The sequence below is a fragment of the Emydura macquarii genome, unplaced genomic scaffold (genome assembly GCF_026122565.2).
Source record: "Emydura macquarii macquarii isolate MOO-44397 ecotype Brisbane River unplaced genomic scaffold, CSIRO-AGI_Emac_v2 contig_1043, whole genome shotgun sequence".
In the NCBI taxonomy this organism is placed as follows: domain Eukaryota; kingdom Metazoa; phylum Chordata; order Testudines; family Chelidae; genus Emydura; species Emydura macquarii.
Window position 1 is genome coordinate 10,904,940 of NW_027131180.1, and position 19,922 is coordinate 10,924,861.

At 42.6% G+C, this 19,922-nt stretch overlaps 1 protein-coding gene across 3 annotated transcripts in view; it reads right to left on the reverse strand.

Annotated features, from left to right (window-relative positions):
• Positions 1–837: 837 nt before the first annotated feature.
• Positions 838–19,922, reverse strand: part of SRPX (sushi repeat containing protein X-linked) — a 62,321-nt gene continuing 43,236 nt past the window's right edge. For 2 of the 3 annotated variants that reach the window (XM_067545304.1, XM_067545306.1), the window contains 6 exons: positions 12,495–12,621; positions 9,157–9,278; positions 8,190–8,369; positions 5,224–5,357; positions 3,439–3,560; positions 838–1,358 (listed from right to left, as the gene is read on the reverse strand). In XM_067545304.1, coding sequence (XP_067401405.1) covers positions 1,178–1,358; positions 3,439–3,560; positions 5,224–5,357; positions 8,190–8,369; positions 9,157–9,278; positions 12,495–12,621 — 866 coding nt within the window. In that variant the 3' untranslated portion in view covers positions 838–1,177. Of the gene's footprint in view, positions 1,359–1,621; positions 2,391–3,438; positions 3,561–5,223; positions 5,358–8,189; positions 8,370–9,156; positions 9,279–12,494; positions 12,622–19,922 lie in introns of those variants that run through there. The other variant, XM_067545305.1, reaches the window with a different exon arrangement.

Consider the following 19,922-nt stretch of genomic DNA (forward strand, 5'->3'; position numbering starts at 1 on the left):
GGCTAACACTCCCAACCATCCTAAGGAAGGAGTAATAGAATCATAGAACCATATGGTTAGAGGGGAGCACAACAGCCATCTAGTCTAACCTTCTGCCAAGCTGCAGTAGTGTTGGGGAAGAGAGGCAAACCCTCCTGAATGGTGTAATTACTAAATTGACAATTAGTAGTTTAGTGTTTTCACAGCTCTGGAAATAATAGCTTCTATGTGCGGTCTGCAGGCCTTGTCATCGAATCAAAGGCTTGGTCTGTCGCCAAGCTGAAGGAATGAGCGAACTCTTCTAACACGACATGAAAAAAAGACAGCCAGAGAAACTTTTCAGGGAAGAATAGATTTTTCCATTCACTCATACAGCACATTTCAGAACCCTGTTAAAATCGCCCTTGATTTCAAAACCCTCCAGCTGGAGTCCTACTTCCCCAGATTTCTTACTACTCTCTCTCAATCCCTCATGTGTCTCCCCCAAACAACCAGGCCATTTCTGCAGCTCCTGCCATTTGGAATATCCTTTCAGTATCTCTGCATTTACTTTGAACTCTGTGGAAAAGACATCTGTTCCCCATTGTCTATGCATCTGTCCATCAACTACTATTTATGACTGTATTAAAGTGTATGAGATAAAGCTTGTATGAAGGACACTACCATTCAGAGTTGTCTTGTGCAACTGGAGCAGAGAATAACTAGTGATGCTGAGGGAGTCTGAATTGAAGACCCAAACTTCAAAGCCTGGATCAAAATTTTTTAACATTGCACTGTCCAGATATGCTTGCTGGATCTCTAGTTTTGAGGTCAGATTTTAGACACACACAAAAATCTTTACACAAAACTATCTGAGTTTGCAAAACAGTATTTTATTAAGAAAAGATTTATAAAAGAAACTTCACTGCATTAAATGTCCAAAATGATTCCCGGAGCCGTGACTAGGTTCCTTAACAGCTGTACAAGGATTCCCATGAGGGCAGTAGTACTAAGTACAAATTTCTCTAAAGATGGCTGAAAGTATAAAAAGCATCATGCATATGTCATAGGCAGAGAAGCTACACAATAAAATAGACAAAAATACACACACAAAAATCTGTACATCAGTGATTTTAAAAAGCCATGCTGTGTGTAGCACCGGGGGAGAATTAGTGATGATAGTACAATTCACTAACCGAGGAAACCCCATGATTCTGAATCAGGTACATGACTGGCCAAGTTCTGCTTGCACTTTCATCTCTTCTTTTCTCAAGGGGAAGGCGTCAATGAGTGCAAAGAGCTGAGCAGGTGTAGCAGGGAAAGTGTAACGCTCTTTGTCCATGCCATGCTTGTCCATCACCACCACGTTGAAGTTAGACTGGGGGATTTGCAGCAACAACCTGAAAAGAATTAGGAAATCAGTTTTTGGACAGCCACCTTACCCTGAGGCCCTGGGAACGTCTAATACAATAATAAAAAAGCAGGACAACGGTACTGACTCTGAGGAGACGGAAGGCGGGGGAGACCGAGTTCCAAAATGCAAACCACAGTGGTGCTGCACTTGTGAGGGCTGGGGAGAACAGAGCTCCTAGAACTCATAGCACTGTATTCTTCCTACTGGCCTCTCTTCTCAGAACAGGAGACCAGGTAGCACTCAGGGACTTACAGGTGCCGCGGGCTGACCTCTACATTAAAGGACGGTCCAAACAGCTGCAATCTGTTTCATTTTATGCCAGCTACGACTTCTGGCCTGGGCAAGTAGAGAGCCACGTAGGGTACGCATCTTGGTACGCCTCCACAGGGCTCAGTGGTGTCTTTACTCGCCTAAGGAGTGCCTTGGCGTCTACATTTGTGCTGGGGGGGGGGGGGTGTATTGTGTATACCCTACACACTACCGAAAGGAGCATGTGCTGTAGCTGTGCCTTACGAATCTGCTCCTTGGGAGGTTTGGCAGTGGCCTTCAATGAGCCCAGTCCTAATTTGGCAGGATAAAAAAGCCGCTCTTTCAGTGTATGTAACAAGGAGTAATAAGAGCGCTGCCTAAAAACGCATGTGGCCTCAGGAGGGAAAGGAATCAATTACAACTGCCACGCTGCCTGCCCTCCCTTTGCAGCCGGCTTTTGCGTCGCCCTCCTCTCAAGCACCCTAACTCCCTCCCAGTCCAGCCCAAGTGCAGCTCCCTAGCATGCCTGCCGAGCCGCCTGCGTAACGGCTGCAGGCCAAAAGCAGGCTGGGTGAGGCCATGGGGGTTTCCCTTTTGAAGCGCCGCCTGTAGCATTCCCAAGAGCGGGACTTAAACCAGTCCCAGCCTGGCTGCAGCGTTCAGCAGCACTACGCAGAGAGCTGGGCTGCTCCAACTGAAGCACGCTGGCAGTTGATAGAGGGGCTCCTCGTTCAGCCTTTCAGCTAAGATTAATAAAGACCCCAATTCCCTGCAAAGCAAGCAGAGGTAACTGAGGCTGGAAAGTAACTCAATGCAGTCCTCTCAACGTGTTCATTTTAAATGTAACTGGTGAAAAAAAGGGGAAAACCCTTCTGTTATGAAGACTGGCAGTAACGCTCAAAGGCCTCCATGGGTGGGCCAGGTGCAGCACAAACGTCTACCCAGACTCGCTGCCTGCTTTAAAGAGTTTAGTCTTGGAAAAGGACTAGTGTCACACTGGCGAGGTGACTTCTTCTGTGAGGAATCCACTAGCAGGAAAAAGTGACAGGGGAAGGGTCTTCCTGACTGCTCAAAACACATCATTAGCATGGGGGCAAGAAAACTGAGAACGTTGTGAGAGTCAAATGCTCACAGTGTTTCAATTGGAAGCATTTTGAAGTTCTAGTTCATCCATGTGTTTGGTCACCATTCCTTCTCCAGAAAGCAAAGACAAGCTTTCAGGGCATTTTTAGTAGCCAGAGCACAATCAGGAGCAAATGAACTCTGAGGCTTAGCTCTACTGCAAACAGTTTTAAAAAAACAGATAGCAAAACCCTCCAAGGTATCATTCAGTACCACCTTGTCTATATAAAACTCATTCTTGGAAATAAGTCACTGATGTGTATTGTTAAATCCTCTTCACACAAATACATTTCATGGCCTCTGTTAAATTGGGATAAACAAGGTTCTACTATAAAAAGGATCAGAGGCCTGGGCTACACTGACCGGCAAATACAGCGGCAGTCGACAGGAGTTACGCAAGCAAATCCCGTCGACTTTGTAACGTCCATTGTGCACGCTGTCTCCACTATGCTGTGCCGACGGGAAATGTGTACCTGGTGATGCAGCGCTACGCTTTTTTTGGAGGTGGTTTTATTAGATCTACTTCCAGATTGATTGAGCGTGTCTTCACTGCCGCTCAATCAAACCAGAAAAATCGATCTGACGGCAGCGAATTTGCCGCCGTCAGTGTAGACATAGCCCAAGAAACAAAAAGGAATACATTACACCCATAGGTGCTGAGGTATAACTGAGTAATGGCGAGACTTTCATTTTACCTGAGTTGCAAGGCAAGTGCTGGAGGCATCAACTTTACTCCTATTCTTCCTATCTGTGCTGGGAAGACACCAACCAATTCGATCACTGTAATATGTCGGAGGTCTAAACCACACTGCTCTGGCTAAAGGGGGCAAGGGAAAAAACCAGAAATACACATCATGACTGGACTTAATTATAACATTGTTTACATTAAATGCAAAATAAGGTGATGTTCTACACCGAGATCAAAATCTTTACTCTCTAAATACATTCGTATTTTAATTTAGACGTCAGCAACAGGAATTTAAGAATGTTTTCTGGAGCCATGAAGGCTGTAGTTGTGCTACATTAATGGATTTTTAGCTGATTGTCAGGGAAAAAAATAAAAGACCACCAAAGTAAAATCTAAATGTCTCTGTAATGAACTGAAAAGATGCCAGTCTATTAAAAATTGTGCCAGCACTTTAATCTGGCACCCAAACAAAGACTGTGAAATGTGAGCCCGCTGTAGAAAAGTGCTCTCTGATGCCAAATTGTCTGAGCATCATGGAAAGCAGTGGGGGAAAAAAGGATTCCACACTTAAATTCAACCTAGTAAAAAAGTCACCTGGGAATTGAGAGTTTGGTTGTATTAACTGGTCAAGCCACTCTTGTTTTAAAAATAAAATGCTAAAACACCAACTGAAAAAAAAATTTTTTGACGCTACACAACTGGCTTCTGGAATGAATGGGGGAAAATCGGAGTAAGCTCAGGAGTCAAGATTTGCAAGTGACACATAACTGTCACTGCTGAATTTTGTTCCAGTGGTGGCAGGCAGTAAATTTATAGTCCTTGCAACCATCAAATCATGCAGAGCTGGCTCCATTCCCAGTTGGGCTGGCAAACAATCTCACTCTTTTCTGGGCACTTGAACGTCCCTATTGCATGTCACTAAATCTGACACTAGCCTGAGTAATGTTTACATTTAGATAAACTGATCAGCACTGAGGGTGGGCTTGACAAAGGGATTTAGGCACCTAACTAACAGCCATTAATTTCAATGGGAATAACTAATATTGTCATCATCATTCCATGGTTTTGGAGCAAACACTATAAAGATGTGCCTTTTCTATAGAAACTGGTCTTAGTTTACCTTCAGAAAAAAAAATACTATTAAAGAGTTTACATTATATCATTTGGGGATATTTCTGAAAGTCCTAGAGACAGGACCACTTTGAGGCTTCCTGCCAATGGCCACATTCAAGACCAGCAAGCAAACAGTTCTTTTGCTGATGATTAATTTGAGTTCTGTGCTCCTTTGCTTACTGGCGTATTATTTACTTTTGCAGACAGACACACTTCTTTGCAATGCAATGGCAAAGTACGCAAGCCTGACATGGAAGAACACCTTACCAACAAAAATGACTGTAGTTTTCTTTAACACCCTTCAGGAGTTTGCTAAGAACTGGATGGTGATTATTAGCTGGTAATGAGCACAACAATATTTTCTCTTGGGAAGACAGATAGGGTCAAACTAGAGCCATGGGAAGGCCAGTGTTTGGTTCATTTACCCCAATGAACTATGCTATGTCCACGAGACAAGTGAGTTAGAACGGTCCGGTTTGGAGCAATATTGAAACTGATGCTATTTCAGAGCCTTGCGAACGTGTTTACCAGCTCTTGGACCAGATCGTCAGCGCTGTAAATTGGCATAGCTCCATTGCAAGGAGAGAAGAGCTCAATGGAGATTGACTGATTTACACCACCTGAAGATCTGCCCCTCTTGTGTTTTAAAAAAAGGCCGGAAAAAATGACAGTGCCTTACCTGCAGCATTGCCAATTGCAACCTGTAGAAAAAATTGGCTGCAGTAGGAGTTGATATAATTAGGAGTCTCCGTTTCTCGTAAAACTGATCCAAGAGGGCCGCTGCAGTTCTCACAGCAACATTAATATTCATAGCTGGAATTAAAAATTAAAAACAAAAATGATGGCGCTCCTAGAAACGGACCCTTTTCAAACCGCAGCAGTGAGCGGGCACAGCTATTCAGCTGGACATGAATGCCCTGAGAAGTATGCCGGGGCTGGGTATGCATGTGAAAGGGCCAAAGTCAAGGGATGAAATCCTGGTCCCATTGCGGTTTTGCCATCGACTGCAATGGGGCCAGAATTCCAAGCAAAGTCTCCCTCTAAGGCTTTGTCTGTGCTGGGAGCTGGAGATGTGATTTGAAGCATGGCGCACTCGCTATCATTCGAGCCAGTGCTCTAACAATAGCAGCACAGGAAGCAGTGAGTAGGGCTAGCCACCCCCGACTACATACCCACCAGGGCCCCGTGGGTATGTACGTGGCACCGCTACCCATGATGCTGCCCACCGCTGCCTGTGCCACCATGGCTACCCTATTAGTTTTAGCTTGCTAGCTGGATGAGAGCTAGCACATGTCTGCTGGAGCTGGGAATCCCACCCCCGAGCTCCAAGTGTAGACACAGCCTTACTGCCACTCAAACCTGTAGAAGCTTGTTTAATTTTTACAGCAAAGAAGAAGATCGGCTTCCTCAGTAAACTGAATGAGCATCTAGTGCTCCCTCCTCACGTAGAAGGAACCGTAGGGAAGGAAGAGTGAGCCTGACGATCACTGTACCCGACGAGACAAAGCTAAGAGAAAAAAACCTTCTAAACATTGAGAGAGGACATGGACAAGCAAGCAACATGGGCTTATGATGGGGGAAAAAAAGCTTTGCAAGATGAACTAGCCTGGTGGGGGTTTTGTTTTAGAATAAGAAAATGAATAGAAAAGTGGTAGATGTAATAAACTTTAGATCATTATTAACAGGTCAGAGAAATATATGTGCAAAATTAGTGTCCGTCGGCTTGGATAATGAGCATTGTTGTAAACTGAAAACTGTCAGAAGGACCGTAAGTAAGGGTAATCGTGGACAGCAGGGTATCTAATTGGTAGGGGAAAGATTTTTAGGGACGGCTGCAAGGGTTGGCACAGGATTCTATCATATTGAACAGCTTCCTCAGTAACAATCTGGAAGAGGATGTGTAAATAGCACGTTAACGAATGACACTAAACTGTGCTAGCACAAACCAGTGTAATGGGATCTCCAGAGATTAGAATTATGGACAGAAAATAAAATAAGATTCAGCTGGGAAAAATGTCAGGCAACACATCTAGGTAAAAAAAGACATGCAACACAGTTCTACAATAAGAATAGAAACCAGGAAACAGTCATGCTGACACAGAGTGAGGGGATGCAAGGAACATCTGCATTTGCAAAGTGATATGGCAGCAAAAATAGCCAGTGCAGTTCTGGGTTGTACACAGGGGCACCACATCATGAAGGAAAAAAATTTAGGCTGAGTAGTAGGAGAAATATTTTTTCCTGATGATAAGGTCTATCAGATTGTAGAATAGCTTTGTTTGGAATTGGAAGTGATGGACTTCCGATTGCTTGAGGCATTCAGAATTTGGCCTGGACAAAACAATGGAGAACATGATCTAATATCTGGGATTCTGCAAGGATCCTCCTCCTCCCCCAATTATTAAAATACGAGTTAATACTGAGGACTGTACAATTCTGGCCACGTTTCTATCACTTAAACAGAACTGGTTTGAAAGAGTCTTTAGGAATCTATTATTCAGTCTGTTCCCTTAAGCAGTAATGCAGAAATTTTGCCCCTAAGCCAGCAAAGCACTATGCAGAATGCTTTTCAAAGCTGTCAGATTTCATGATTTTGGATGACATTTCCAGTAGTGCATGAGTAACTTTGGTGTCTAAATTATGCACCTGAGTCACTGAGGTGCTTTTTGAAATTTTACCCTCTGTAGTTAACATGGTTTCAACTGGTCATCAGTTTGTTTTCCTCTCCCTTTTTTAAAAGCTGATGTGTAATGTTGCTGGGTGCGGTTAAACAGTTGCTGCTATGTTGTACTTTAGTGCTGGCTGTAATGATTCCAGAATGTGATGCTTGTAAAGAGCTTTGAGATGAAAGGTACTATATCATTGTAAGACACTATCCTCATCTAAGGAGAAAGTTGAAAAAAGAGGCAAATGATCCAGAAATCAGTACAAATTGGTGGACCTGTGTGTGTGAAGATGCAGGGGAAGATGTTGCACTTCTTATTTCTAGTGGATCCAAAAAAAAAAAAGTGGCTTTACCTTCCCATTTTCAATGCAGTAAAAATCACCACCTAGTCCAAATGCTAACTGGGATCCAGTTTGCAAGATTTGCCTAGGCCCAGTATCAGTAGTAAGATGTACGGCAATCAGTAATCAAATGTGCATGGATAATCAATTTTATCAACAAAGAACTGGTATCTAAGAGAACTATGGAATGAGAACTAGCGGAGAATACAAAGAAAACTCAAAAGCCAGAGTAAGATAATCTGTACATATTGAATACCAGTAGAAGAAAAAGAAGACAGAGTCAAACTTACAAAGAGATGTGAAAAGATGCGATAGGACTGATGAGAGGAGAATAAGAAGCTTTTAGATAATTAACAGCAGAGCTTGTTGGTTTGTCTCTCTCGGTCATCTCCGATACACAATATCCTTCAAAGCATTACCAAGAGATTTGTGAAACTTGCAACATGTGGCTATTCATTAGCAGAAACAACCAGGTTGATTTTATACACACCGGTGCTAGCCTTTGAACAGCTGACAGAATCTGTGCCATACAAATAAATCATGAACCCGTGTGCAGTGCTAGAGGCAAATTTTTCATGCAATAAGTACAACCAATCCCGTTCACTGCCCTTTCAGTAAACTAAGAAAGTACTCACGTACGTGTACAGGTTGGCTCCGTTCCTGACCAGCCTAAATTGTACTGGCACACTCTGGCTGGGCTTCCCTGCAACTCATATCCACCAGTGCAGGAAAACTCACAGGTGGCACCATAGTTATCTCCATCACCTGTACATTTTATGTAGCCATTTTCCGGGGAAATCAGTTTACCACAGCGCCTGACTTTAAATACAAAAAAGGGTCAGAACAGCAAATAATTCCCTGCCTCTGGAGTAGTGCTACTAATAAAATGATAATGTACAAATTTTAAAGTGATGTTCTGGCTCACTGCTTATTATTAGCTTTCAAAGTGAACCAAGCACTTATTTCTTTTTTTAAATATGAACCCAGCTATTATGTTCAGCTATTGATTCTTGGGTCATGTATGCATACACACTAGTTAATGTATATTAGTAACATGGGGTTGTGGAAAGGAGGAGGAGTTGAAGCCCAAGTTGTCAGAGACCCACAGCTTCCAACTCTGTGACGGAAACAGCTGCTCTCCCTGACAAATGCCCTAAAGTTTGTCAGATGGCAGCCCTGTCTGACAGTTTTGAGGAAGTTCTGTTGTGCTATGACTCACCGGCTTGTCAACAACTATGAGACTAGATGTTAGGGGAGGCCTGGACCTGGGAGGACATGGATAGGGGAATCATGCACATGGGAAGAGGCACAGATTGGGAAGCAGCACTAGAGGGCAGGGATTGATCAGCAAAGCTCCTGTCCAACCCCTAACCTACTCCTCCCTCCCCCCCGCTCATCTCCAGCCCTGCCCCTCCTCAGAGCTCAGTTCCCTGGCTTCCTAACACTCAACTGATTCTGGCATTTTCAAGTTATGTGAGACACAGAATATCATTCCAGTGGATGAAGTTTACAAACCTACGCAGATTATACAGAAAGACTGGGCCTCACTTGGATACTTAAATAAGTATCAACTGCTTTTGTGTACACAATTAGACATTGTTCTTACCTCTGACTTTAACAAGAAATTTGCAAGTGCCTTTGTTTTCTGCTCTGTCATACACGGTGTATTGGATTTTGTGGTCACCTTCTGGAAAATGTGACCCAGGGGATGGGCCTTTCAAAATCACACTAAAAATGAAATAAAATAGATTGGATGTTCAGAAATTAAGTCAGATAATATTTTCCTACAGGAGAAACCCTAACAGCCTTTGACAGCCCTTCTGTCACTGGGGAACGTTCAGATTGCCTGGCTGCACTGAATGATAGAACACAAGAGGAGGATGAGTGGCAGAGCCAACAATATTTAAAAGCTAAAGTCACAGCAGCCTGGCTACTCCTAGCAAAGTTACCCCCCGCTGACACCAGATTAGTGTAGACAAAGCTAGTGTGACTTGCATCACTATAAGACAACTGTCAATGGCATTTTATTTATTTAAATTTCATGCAACAGTTAAACAAACTCATGCCTTTTTTCATTCCATGGAAACAAAACATGTATCTGGAGAATCGAGAACAACTTGGCTGTAATGGATTTGAGCATAAGTCAGGGCTAGTAGGTTATCATTGTTTGTTTGTTTGCAGTGTTGTTGTTGCTATCTTGGTCCCAGGGTCTGAGAGAGACGAGATGGGTGAGGAAATATCTTTTATTGGACCAACTTCTGTTCATGGAAGGGAAAAGCCTTCAAACTACGCAGAGCTCTGTGTAGCTCAAAAGCTTGTACTTTCCACCAGTAGAAGTTGGTCCAATGAAAGATACTGACTCACTCATCTTCTCTCTCTCATTGTTTGTTTGTTTCTTTTTAAAAAGTCACTGGCTAGCATTGCAGTATGCCCTTTGAGTGCTGCTTATAAGGTTATCTATCTGTGCCAGACTGTAGATACAAAAAGGTTAGGAGGAATCAGGATTTTATTTCTTTCTTTTTGCAGTAGGAAGGTAGGCCAGTCTAAGCAAGGTTCAAAGAGGCTTCAATCCATTCTGGGTCATAATTTTACCTCAAGAGAGTCCCCCTCATCCCTCCACATGTAGAAATTGTGGATATTTGCTTTCTGAGGCTTAGAGCAGCGGTTCCCAAACTCTATCATGTTGCATATCACCAACATAAAATGCCACCACCTGTAGTATTACCGCCAATTCCGATCACGTGGCCGGAAGTCGGAAGTTTGGGAAGTGCCAAGGTAGCATAAGTGGAGTGTCAGCAGCAGAACTTTGGGTTAAGCTGCTGCCGATGCTCCGCTTAAGCTGCCTTGGCCGTCGGGCAGGTTAGACACATACCATTGGGAGGTGGCCTGTGTACCACTGGTGGTACGTGTACCAGTTTGGGAACCCTTGGCTTAGAGAACAAGAAGCCTTGAGACTGCATAAACATTCCTTAATCACCTGTTAAGGAAGTGCCACAGCCTGATATATGTGGCTCATCCCTTGGTAATAAGCCTCTGAATATTATGCATCAAGCTGAAACAAATGTGGCTTCTTGCATGGCAGCTTTATGAGAGTAAGCAGTACCGCTAACCCCAACCATTCAAAAACTGGGCGTCAGGCTTCAAAGTCATGAGACTGGTTTTAAAAAAATCTTATGATTTCTTTAGATACATTTTGGAGGGGTGTGTTATTTACTTTCTGGCTTTAGAGCCTCTAGGGTGCACTCAAGTCACATTTCTCTACAAAAATTAGGGCTACAAACTTTCATTAAGAAAAAACTGAAATACTCACATAGTCACCTGACTCTAGGAGCTGAGACTAAGAAAAGCTGCAAATATCACAAGATTTGCAGTAAAATCACAAGAGTTTGCAACAGAAATTCTGAAAGTGCATATGCTCATCACAGAAAATTTCCATAGATTAATAGCTACCTCACTGGATTGGGAATAATTATTGGTCCCATTACATTGAATTATACAGCTCCTATTTTTATCATGTGACACCATTTCACTGGGATTGTGTGTGTGAGACAGAGAGGCATCATTAGTAATTTCCTCATTCTGACACTGAACAACAGATAGCCCAAAGTTCTTTTTTTAGAATGATAAGAGCTTCTTTAGTGGCTCTTAACATCTCTAACATTACAGTTCTTCTTTTGCAATCACAAGCACTAGCATTTTTTATGTATCTAATGAATTACTTCAGTTTGTACTCATAAAAATTCCTTGTGCTTGTTTCTTTGCCTGTGCTTTTTTGATACTTTCAAATGTCATTAAATAGTTCAAGTTGTCACTGTCCTTCACCTTTCAGTGAACAGAAAGTCGATTTTCTCAACTATTCAATTTTTTTAACAGCTTCTGTTTTGTGCATTGATAGATGGATTGATTAAGCTTATTGCAGTAAACTAAATGATTTTCCATATTCTCATCATTAAAGTATTTTGAATAGTCCTATCCATCATGCCAATCTTGTATCAGTGAAAGTGGCAGACAATGCTGCCATTAAAAAAGACACCATCAACATATAAATTAGTACGTTCCCCCTATTGTTTGTGTGGGTCTTTACCATCGTAGCAAGCAAGAGAAAAACACTGGGAGGAGAAAATGTGACTGTAAAACTATAAGAATTGGCAGAGGTCTCCAAAGAAGGTGTGGTACCTGAAACTACATTTAATTCCTATACTTAAGAGATGCTTTACCATATGCAAAGCGTTGCCCCTAGGAGAGAAATTAGCCATAAAAGGCCCTTTGGACATCTATTCATTGCAGCACAGGCACAGTCAAAACCGCTAACAAATTTATCTCATCAGCTTTAAAACTAACATGACAGCCTGCTGGCTATTTACATGTCAACTCCTGAACGATTTACCCCTTTTCAAAAAGGCGTGTCTGAGTTGTCAGCTTTTCTTTTTCAGTTAAGCCTTCATTATAATTTGAAGGGTCACAAGGACGCAATAGCAAGTGCTTACTTCTTCACAGAACTAGTGGAGAAGAATGTTGACCAAGCATATCACCTAGATCAGTCAAAGGGGGTTGAGGAAAAGGTAGACCAAGTGACCTTAGGATTTCACTTAATACATTGGACCACGGGTTCTGAAACTTTTTTTTGCTGGGACCCTCTTTGAAAATATTTCAGGCTCTGACGACCCACCGCAAAAAGTGACGACCCATGCCATGATACCATTACTTCTGCGCTGCTGCTGTGGGCAGCGCTGCCTTCAGAGCTGGGCACCCAGCCAGCAGCTGCTGCTCTCCAGCCACCCAGCTCTGAAGGACTCTGGCTTTCAGCCATGAATGGGGTCTGACAGCTGCAGCTCCAGCATGCATGGGGGCTGACAGCTCACAACTCCCCCCAATAACCTGGCAACCCCTTGAGGGTCTGACCCTCAGTTTCAGAACCCCTGCAATAGACAGAGTTGCACTTACTCTGTCAAAATACCATCAGCAGTGTCCCTTCCTTCTGGGGTGTCCCAGTACACTCGGGCCGTCAGCTTATTTGGCTCGGCTGTTTTCTCCTTCACACTTGGGCACTGGATTCTAGGAGGTTCCATATCTGTTAAAATAAGCACCAAAGAAATACACCCATGGTTTAATTCCTTTCACTGCTGTTCACTACTCTGCTCTGCATGTACATTGTGATACAGCTTCACACCGCCCTACCTACACAAGGTGCTACATTTAGGGAGGAAAAACCAAATTCACAAATACAGAATGGGGGGAAACTGGCTTGGCAGCAGCACCTCTGAGAAGGATCTGGGAGTTGTGGGAGATCACAACCTCAGCATGAATCAACAATGTGATGCTGTTGCAAAAAAAGCAAATGCAATTGTACGTTGTGTTAACAGAGGCATACAGTGCAAGTCATGGGAGTTGATAGAACTAGTCTACTTGGTGCTGGTTAGGCCGCAGCTGGAGTAATGCATCCAATTTTCATCACTGCTGTATAGAAAGGATGTAGAGGACCTGGAAAGTATCCAGAAGCGAGTGACAAAGATGATCAAAGGGATAGAATGCAAACCATATGAGCAAAGGCTGAAGGAACTGGGTATGTTTAGTTTAGAAAAGAGGAGATTAAGGGGATACATGATAGCAGTCTTCAAATACTTGAAAGACTGCCATAAAGAAGATGGAGAAAAATTGTTCTCTCTTGCCACAGAGGATAGGACAAGAGGCAATGGGTTCAAACTACAGCATAGCAGATTTAGATTAAATCTCAGGAAAAACTTCCTAACTGTAAGAATGGTAGGACAATGGAACAAACTGCCTAGAGAAGTCGTAGAATCTCCTTCACTGGAGGTTTTAAAAAAGAGGCTGGACAGCCATCTGTCTTGGCTGGTTGAGACACAACAAATTCTGCATCTTGCAGGGAGTTAGACTAGATGCTCCTTGTAGTTCCTACAAACCCTGTGGTTCTATACTTCCTAACATCAGAACCCAGAGCACATAGAGCACATGTTCATGTCTCACATTTTCAGAGGGGTGATATGGCAGGGAAGGAAGATGGAGAGATAGGTGTGACCCATATGTGCCTATGGTAGCCCACCTGAAAATGCCAAGGTCAGGGCAGGCTGCAAAAAGGAGAGCAGGTTCTCCCAAACTGGTGGCTAACACTGCAGTTAAATTCACCAATCAGTCACAAACCGTGCTTCTGATTTCCCACACTGGTTAGCAGGAAGCTAAAACAAGAAGTTACACAGCCTTCTCTATTGCATTTCAGTCTCTGACTCCCAGTTAGGTTCAAGAAAGAGATGTTATTTAAACTCTATTCCCTTTACCAAAATGTTCTCCTGATCCCCAAAAGGTCAGCCACATTGCCAGATCAACGTAACCCTTACCCAAAATACCACGCTGCCAGCCAATCCTTTAGTAACTAAAACTAAAGGTTTATTATAAAAAGAAAGAAACAAGAAGAGAGATGTTAAATGATTAAAAAATTAAAAACACATACAAATGTCTTCCAATTCCATATATATCAGGGTTCTCGGCAGAATTGTGGCATTTACAGGCTTGCACAGTTCCTCTGGTGCACATCCAGTACCTAGATGGCTCTCAGTCCTTTGTTTCACAGCTTAGGTTGTAGATGAGTTGATCCAGAAGTAAGAAGCAGGAATGAAGACCAGATGGGGATGGTGCAGCTGCCTTTTATGTCCCTTTGCCATGTGGCTTGTCCCAAACACAGCTACACAGCACATGGCCTGGAAAAGCCGCAGAGTCCCCTGTCCATAGGCATGTTTTTACATGCCCTGGTGACTCATAAGGTGTAGCCCCTGGGTTCTTTCACTGGATTCATAGTACCTGTGAGTTCCCTTGATGGGCCATTAAGCAGGCTTAGTGCTACTGCCATCCTGCCAGGGGGTGTCACCCAGAAACACAGCACAAATTTGAAATACAACTATACCATTCATATTTAGAACCTGTAATACAAAACTGATATATATATATAGAAATGTGCTCAACAGTCTTAGCGAATCACAACTTTTCCATCAGTACCTTGAATGGCATATCCTATACGATATTTATTGTAGTTCTGGAATATAGGTATCAGTAATATTATAAACGGTCACTCATATGCCAGACAGAGTCATGCCCCCTCACCCAAAATTGATGCAGGAAGGGGTGTCCATAGACACTGCTGAATGTATCATTGGCATTCCCCATCCTGGACAATGTATCTGCCACTGTATTTTCCTTCTCCTTAATATGGATTATATCCGTTTCATACTCCTGGAGGGCTAAACTCCTTCGAAGCAGTCTAGAGTTGGTTCCCTTAGCCTTGTTCAGCCACATTAGGGGTGCATGACTGCTCAATATGGTGAATTTTCTGTTGTATAAGTAGGGCCTGATCTGCTTAACAGCCCACACAATGGCACAACATTCCTTTTCAATGGTAGCATAATTTTGCTCAGTAGGGCTTAGTTTCTTGCTTAAGTATGCAATGGGATGTCTTTTCCCACCCTCTATTTCTTGCATTAGCATTGCCCCCAACCCAATATTGGAAGCATCTATGCACAGCAGAAATGGTTTCTCACAATCAGGGCTGGATAGGACAGGTGCTCTAGATAAGACCTCTCTGATGCTCTGGAAGCCCTTTTCACAGGCCTCCCTCCATATCACTTCGTCTGGCTTTTCCTTCTTGGTAAGGTCTGTTATTGGAGCAATAATGTGGCTAAACCCCTTTACAAATCTCCTGTAGTAGTTGGCCAGTCCAATAAAAGATTGGACCTTCTTCTTTGTTTCAGGGGCAGGCCAGCTTTTTATGGCTTCTACTTTTGAGGGTTCAGGGTGAACCAACCCATTGCCCACCTTGTGTCCCAAGTAGGACACCTCTGAAGCTCCCAGCTTACATTTAGAAACCTTGACAGTCAGATTTGCCTCTCTAAGCCTTTGCAACACAATTCCCATGTGGTTTCTATGGTCCTTCCAAGAGCCACTGAAGATGGCTAGATCACCAAAAATTCCAAACCCCGTAGCATGTCATTTATAAGCCTCATTAATGTGGCTCCTGAATTTCACAACCCAAATGGTAAGACTTTGAATTCATGCAGGCCAGACTCCATTATGAAAATGGATTTTTCTTGCGTGCCAGCATTTAAGGGAATTTGCCAATACCCTCGAGTTAAATGCAGTGTGCTTATGAACTCCCCCTTCCTCAGTGTATCTATTCTGGGCATGGGTTAAGGGTCAGGTTGCATGATAGCATTCAGCTTCCTATAACCCACGCAAAACCTCATGGTTTTGTCCTTTTCCGGTTCCATAACAACAGGGAACGTCCGTGGGCTTTTAGATTTAGTAATTATTCCCATGACTAACATGCTTTCCACCTCCTCCTGAATCTGCCTTTGCATTTCTCTCTTGGCTCTGTATGCCCTGCTGGGAGCTGGGCAGGGACCAGTGGTTTGAATAGAGTGCAGTAGTATGTCAGTCAGTCCTGGCTGGTTGGAGAATGTCTGCTTGTGATGCCTCAATAAAGCTAACATTTCGTTCTTTCAGATTGGTGTTAAACCTTCTCCCATTCCAATGGTTTCCAGCTGTGATTCCTCTCTGCTCTCTGAAACCATACCGATCAAAGGCATAGACCAATTCTCTTCCTCAGCACAGCAAATCATGGTTTACAGCTACCTCCCTTTCCTGGTAGGCCTTCAACCTATTGATATGCACCATTTGCACATCCCCCTTGGCCATCAGGTCTCTTCACATTATATGTAACTTCATTAGTTCTCTCCACTACCTTATAAGGTCCATTCCATACATCTTACATCTTTATCTTTTCTCTCAGGATCTAGCACTAACACCATATCTTCAATTTCAAATGCCCTTTCCTCAGTGTGGCTATGCCTATCATACCAAGCTTTCTGAGCTTCCTGGCTTCTCTTAAGATTCTGCTGAACCAGATCCATCATGTCTTGCAAGCTTTCTTTAAACTGTGACACATGCTCTACCACGGGCTGTTTTGTCACATCTACATTGCTCTCCCAAGAATCATGAATCAGATCCAAGGGTCCCCTGACCTGACTCCCATAAAGCAGCTCAAAGGGAGCAAACCCTGTAGATTCTTGGCGTACACTCCTGTACAGCATACATACATACAGTAAATATGGCAACAAGACATCCCAGGCATTCTGCTGTCTGTGCACATACATCTTTATCATAGCCTTCAATGTTCCATCAAGCCTTTCTACCAAACCACTGGTCTCTGGATGGTAAGCAGCAGCTTTTGGATGCCTTATTCCACACATCTCCCATAGCTGCTTACATACAACTGACATAAAATTGGCACCATGGTAGGACAAGATTTCCTTGGGAAAACCCACTCTGCTAAAAATAGTATAGAAAGCTGTTGCCACTGTCTCTGCTTCAATATTAGATAAAGCTACAGCCCCAGGGTATCTGGTGGCAAAATTCGTCAATCCCAGAATATGCTTAAGGTTAAGGAAGTGGTCCCACAATATCCACCAACACTCTAGCAAATGCCTCCCTGATAATGATAAAGGTTGTAGGGGCACCTTCTTAGGACTCTTAAAACTCTTGCACTTCTGACACAAATCACAGCTTCTGCAATAATTCCTCATTGTGTCACTCATGTAAGGTCAATAGCAGTTTTGCTTCAGCCTGTCACAAGTTTTTTCTATGCCCAGATGTCCTGCAAAGGGATCATCATGAGCCAACTTTAACAACTCACTTCTATATCCCTCAGGTACCACACGCCGCTTGCATTTCCTACCATGAGGCTGCTTTTTCCCTGTGGGGGGGTTCTCTGTATAACAAGCCAACTTGCATGAAAAATGGGCTCACTTTCTTGGGCTGTGTAGACACACATTTATGAGCTGCAACTCAGTTTCTTTATCTGTACAATTGAGATTATACTTACCCACCTCCCGGTGGTGTTATTTAAAATGTTAATAAAGTGCCTTGAAAATAGAACACTCTCCCCAGATGCTAAGTATTACTAGTATTAACAGTATATTAATCCTGTCTTTTTTCTGCAGTGATGTCAGAAGGTAATAAACAAACTATTGAGGACTGCCCAAACTGTTGTCTTGCAAAGAATCACTACTGCCGCCTCTTTGCTAGTTTTATTTGTCAGTGTTAGAGTGTTGTTGTGTAGGGACATTATTCATTGGTTTATCTTGATATTGCATGAGAATAATACAAATCAACAATTTTTAGAAGACTGGAATGATCTTGAAAGATTTAATTATTAGGTTTCAAGATGATAATGATGATGATTCAACAATAAAAGAACACTGACTGAAGATAAAAACTACTGATTGAAAACAAAGCTGAGGCAATACTGCACTGCTTCATCCAATTCCACTGCCTGTTGTTATCCAACTCTGCCAACAAAATGAAGCACTGAAATGAAACTGTGAGTGAGTTTAACCCAAATAGCAACATTGGAAAATCTACCATTAAAGTTTAGCTCTCAGATTTTTAACCACTGCTTAGATTACATCCTAAGTGAAGTGTGGAATCATGGAGTCACGTATGGCATTTTTGCAGAGCTATTCTGCTCTATGCCTCCTATTTACAGATAAAGACAATTCCTAAACGGTATTTATAAGTTTAAAGAAAAAAAGAGCCCTTTGTATTACCATTTTACAGACACAGGGCATGATCCTGTTGCCTTTAAGAGTCAATGGCAAAAGTAGCACTTGCTTCAACGGGAATAGGATTGGGCCTTTATTTTAAGAGAGTATCTAAAATATTAAAATATGATCAATTATAACCTATAAATGACAAAATACCGTCTTTTGTATAAAAGACCTTTGTTCTAATGAGTCAATGAGTATTGCTAAACTACTGCATCTACTTCAATTTACAGTGCTGGTTTAAGAGCCCGGGTCCCTCAAAAACCTTGCTGTCCAGCACTTGTGTTGTAAGTGCCCCTTTGCCTCCAAAGAAGACTTTCTATCACACTTCCCAGATTTCCCAGCCCAGATTTCCCAGCCACTTTCCTGGGAAGGACTCTTGTCTCCACAAAGTAGCTGTCCATAAAGCTGCAGGAATTATACAAATAGGTTTTTAACAAAACAAACAAAAAACCCCAAGCCCCCCCTCCCTCCAAACCACGTCTACCACCCACATCTCTCTCGCAGCACTGCCAGTCAAGTCACCCTCCAACAGCTTACACAGAATAGTCAGCAGGACCACTGCTAATAGGAATGACAGGCTCATACCACAGCTGTGTGAGCAATTCCCAGGGAACAAATTGTGTAGCACACCAAGCCCTTTTTCCAGGCATGTATTATCTGCCAAGAGACTGCATTTTTAAAAAAAACAGATTTGTTCGCTGTTCAAAGCGGTTTGACAAATGTTTTTTCAACCCATGCATTATATGTCTCCTGGAAGTAAACCTTTCACCTGAGTGACGTGATATTATTTCTTTTCCCTTATTGGATGACCTAAACTATAATGGGGTCCTGATCTACAGCTCGGACTCCTAGGCACTCCAGTGACACAATTAAATAAAATAATAAACTAATTATGCTTCATCCCTAAATTCACTTTCTGCCAACACTGGTGAGAGCAAAACCTTGCTTGTGGAAAATCAGCAGAAAGTGCTGCAAATGTATTCAAAGTGAAGCTTTATTGAGAAGACACCAAAACATTTGTGAACAACAGTTTTCATTATTTGCACCAGCTCTAGAACACAAGACTTAGCACAGCTCCCTTTGACTTTGAATAATTATTTATGCCATTTAATTTGATAGCAAATCCACCTCTCTGCACTCCAATCACACAGCACACTTGTCTTTGCCCGTTATTCACATTTCCTCTCTTTTCTTCAGCACTCTTTACTGCCAACTCTAAAATTCTTACACTTCCCTTCAACCGTCATGTGACTGCACCTCTTCTTTTGTCACCTCCCTATCTGTTCATTTCATTCAGCGTCTCAAATTCTTCTCACTTGCAATTTTTTCATTTGCTGTAGTCTCTAAATAAGAAGCTTGTTCACACTTCCATACCTCCTCTAGGGAATGCTTTAGGGAACACTTTCTCTCCTTTCACCATAACTTTTCTTGCTCACTCTATCATTTTAAATCTGCCCTGCACACTATGTGTGAAATCCTGGCCACACTGAAGCAAATGGGAGTTTTGCCCTGTGTAACTTCCTTAGAGCAATAACATTCCCCACCTATCGCCTTTAATAACATAATATTGCATTTCTATTGGGGCTACTAATAGTAAAGTCTTAATGGTTTCTTTTTCTTTCTGTGGCTAGTTACTGAATTTCCTTTGTAGCCACCGCCCAGCACTTTGGAATTAAAGGCAACATATAACTAAATAAAATACCATACATGATGGGAGAGGAACAGGACAGCATTTAGGATATCCAATGTTTTAAGCATCTAA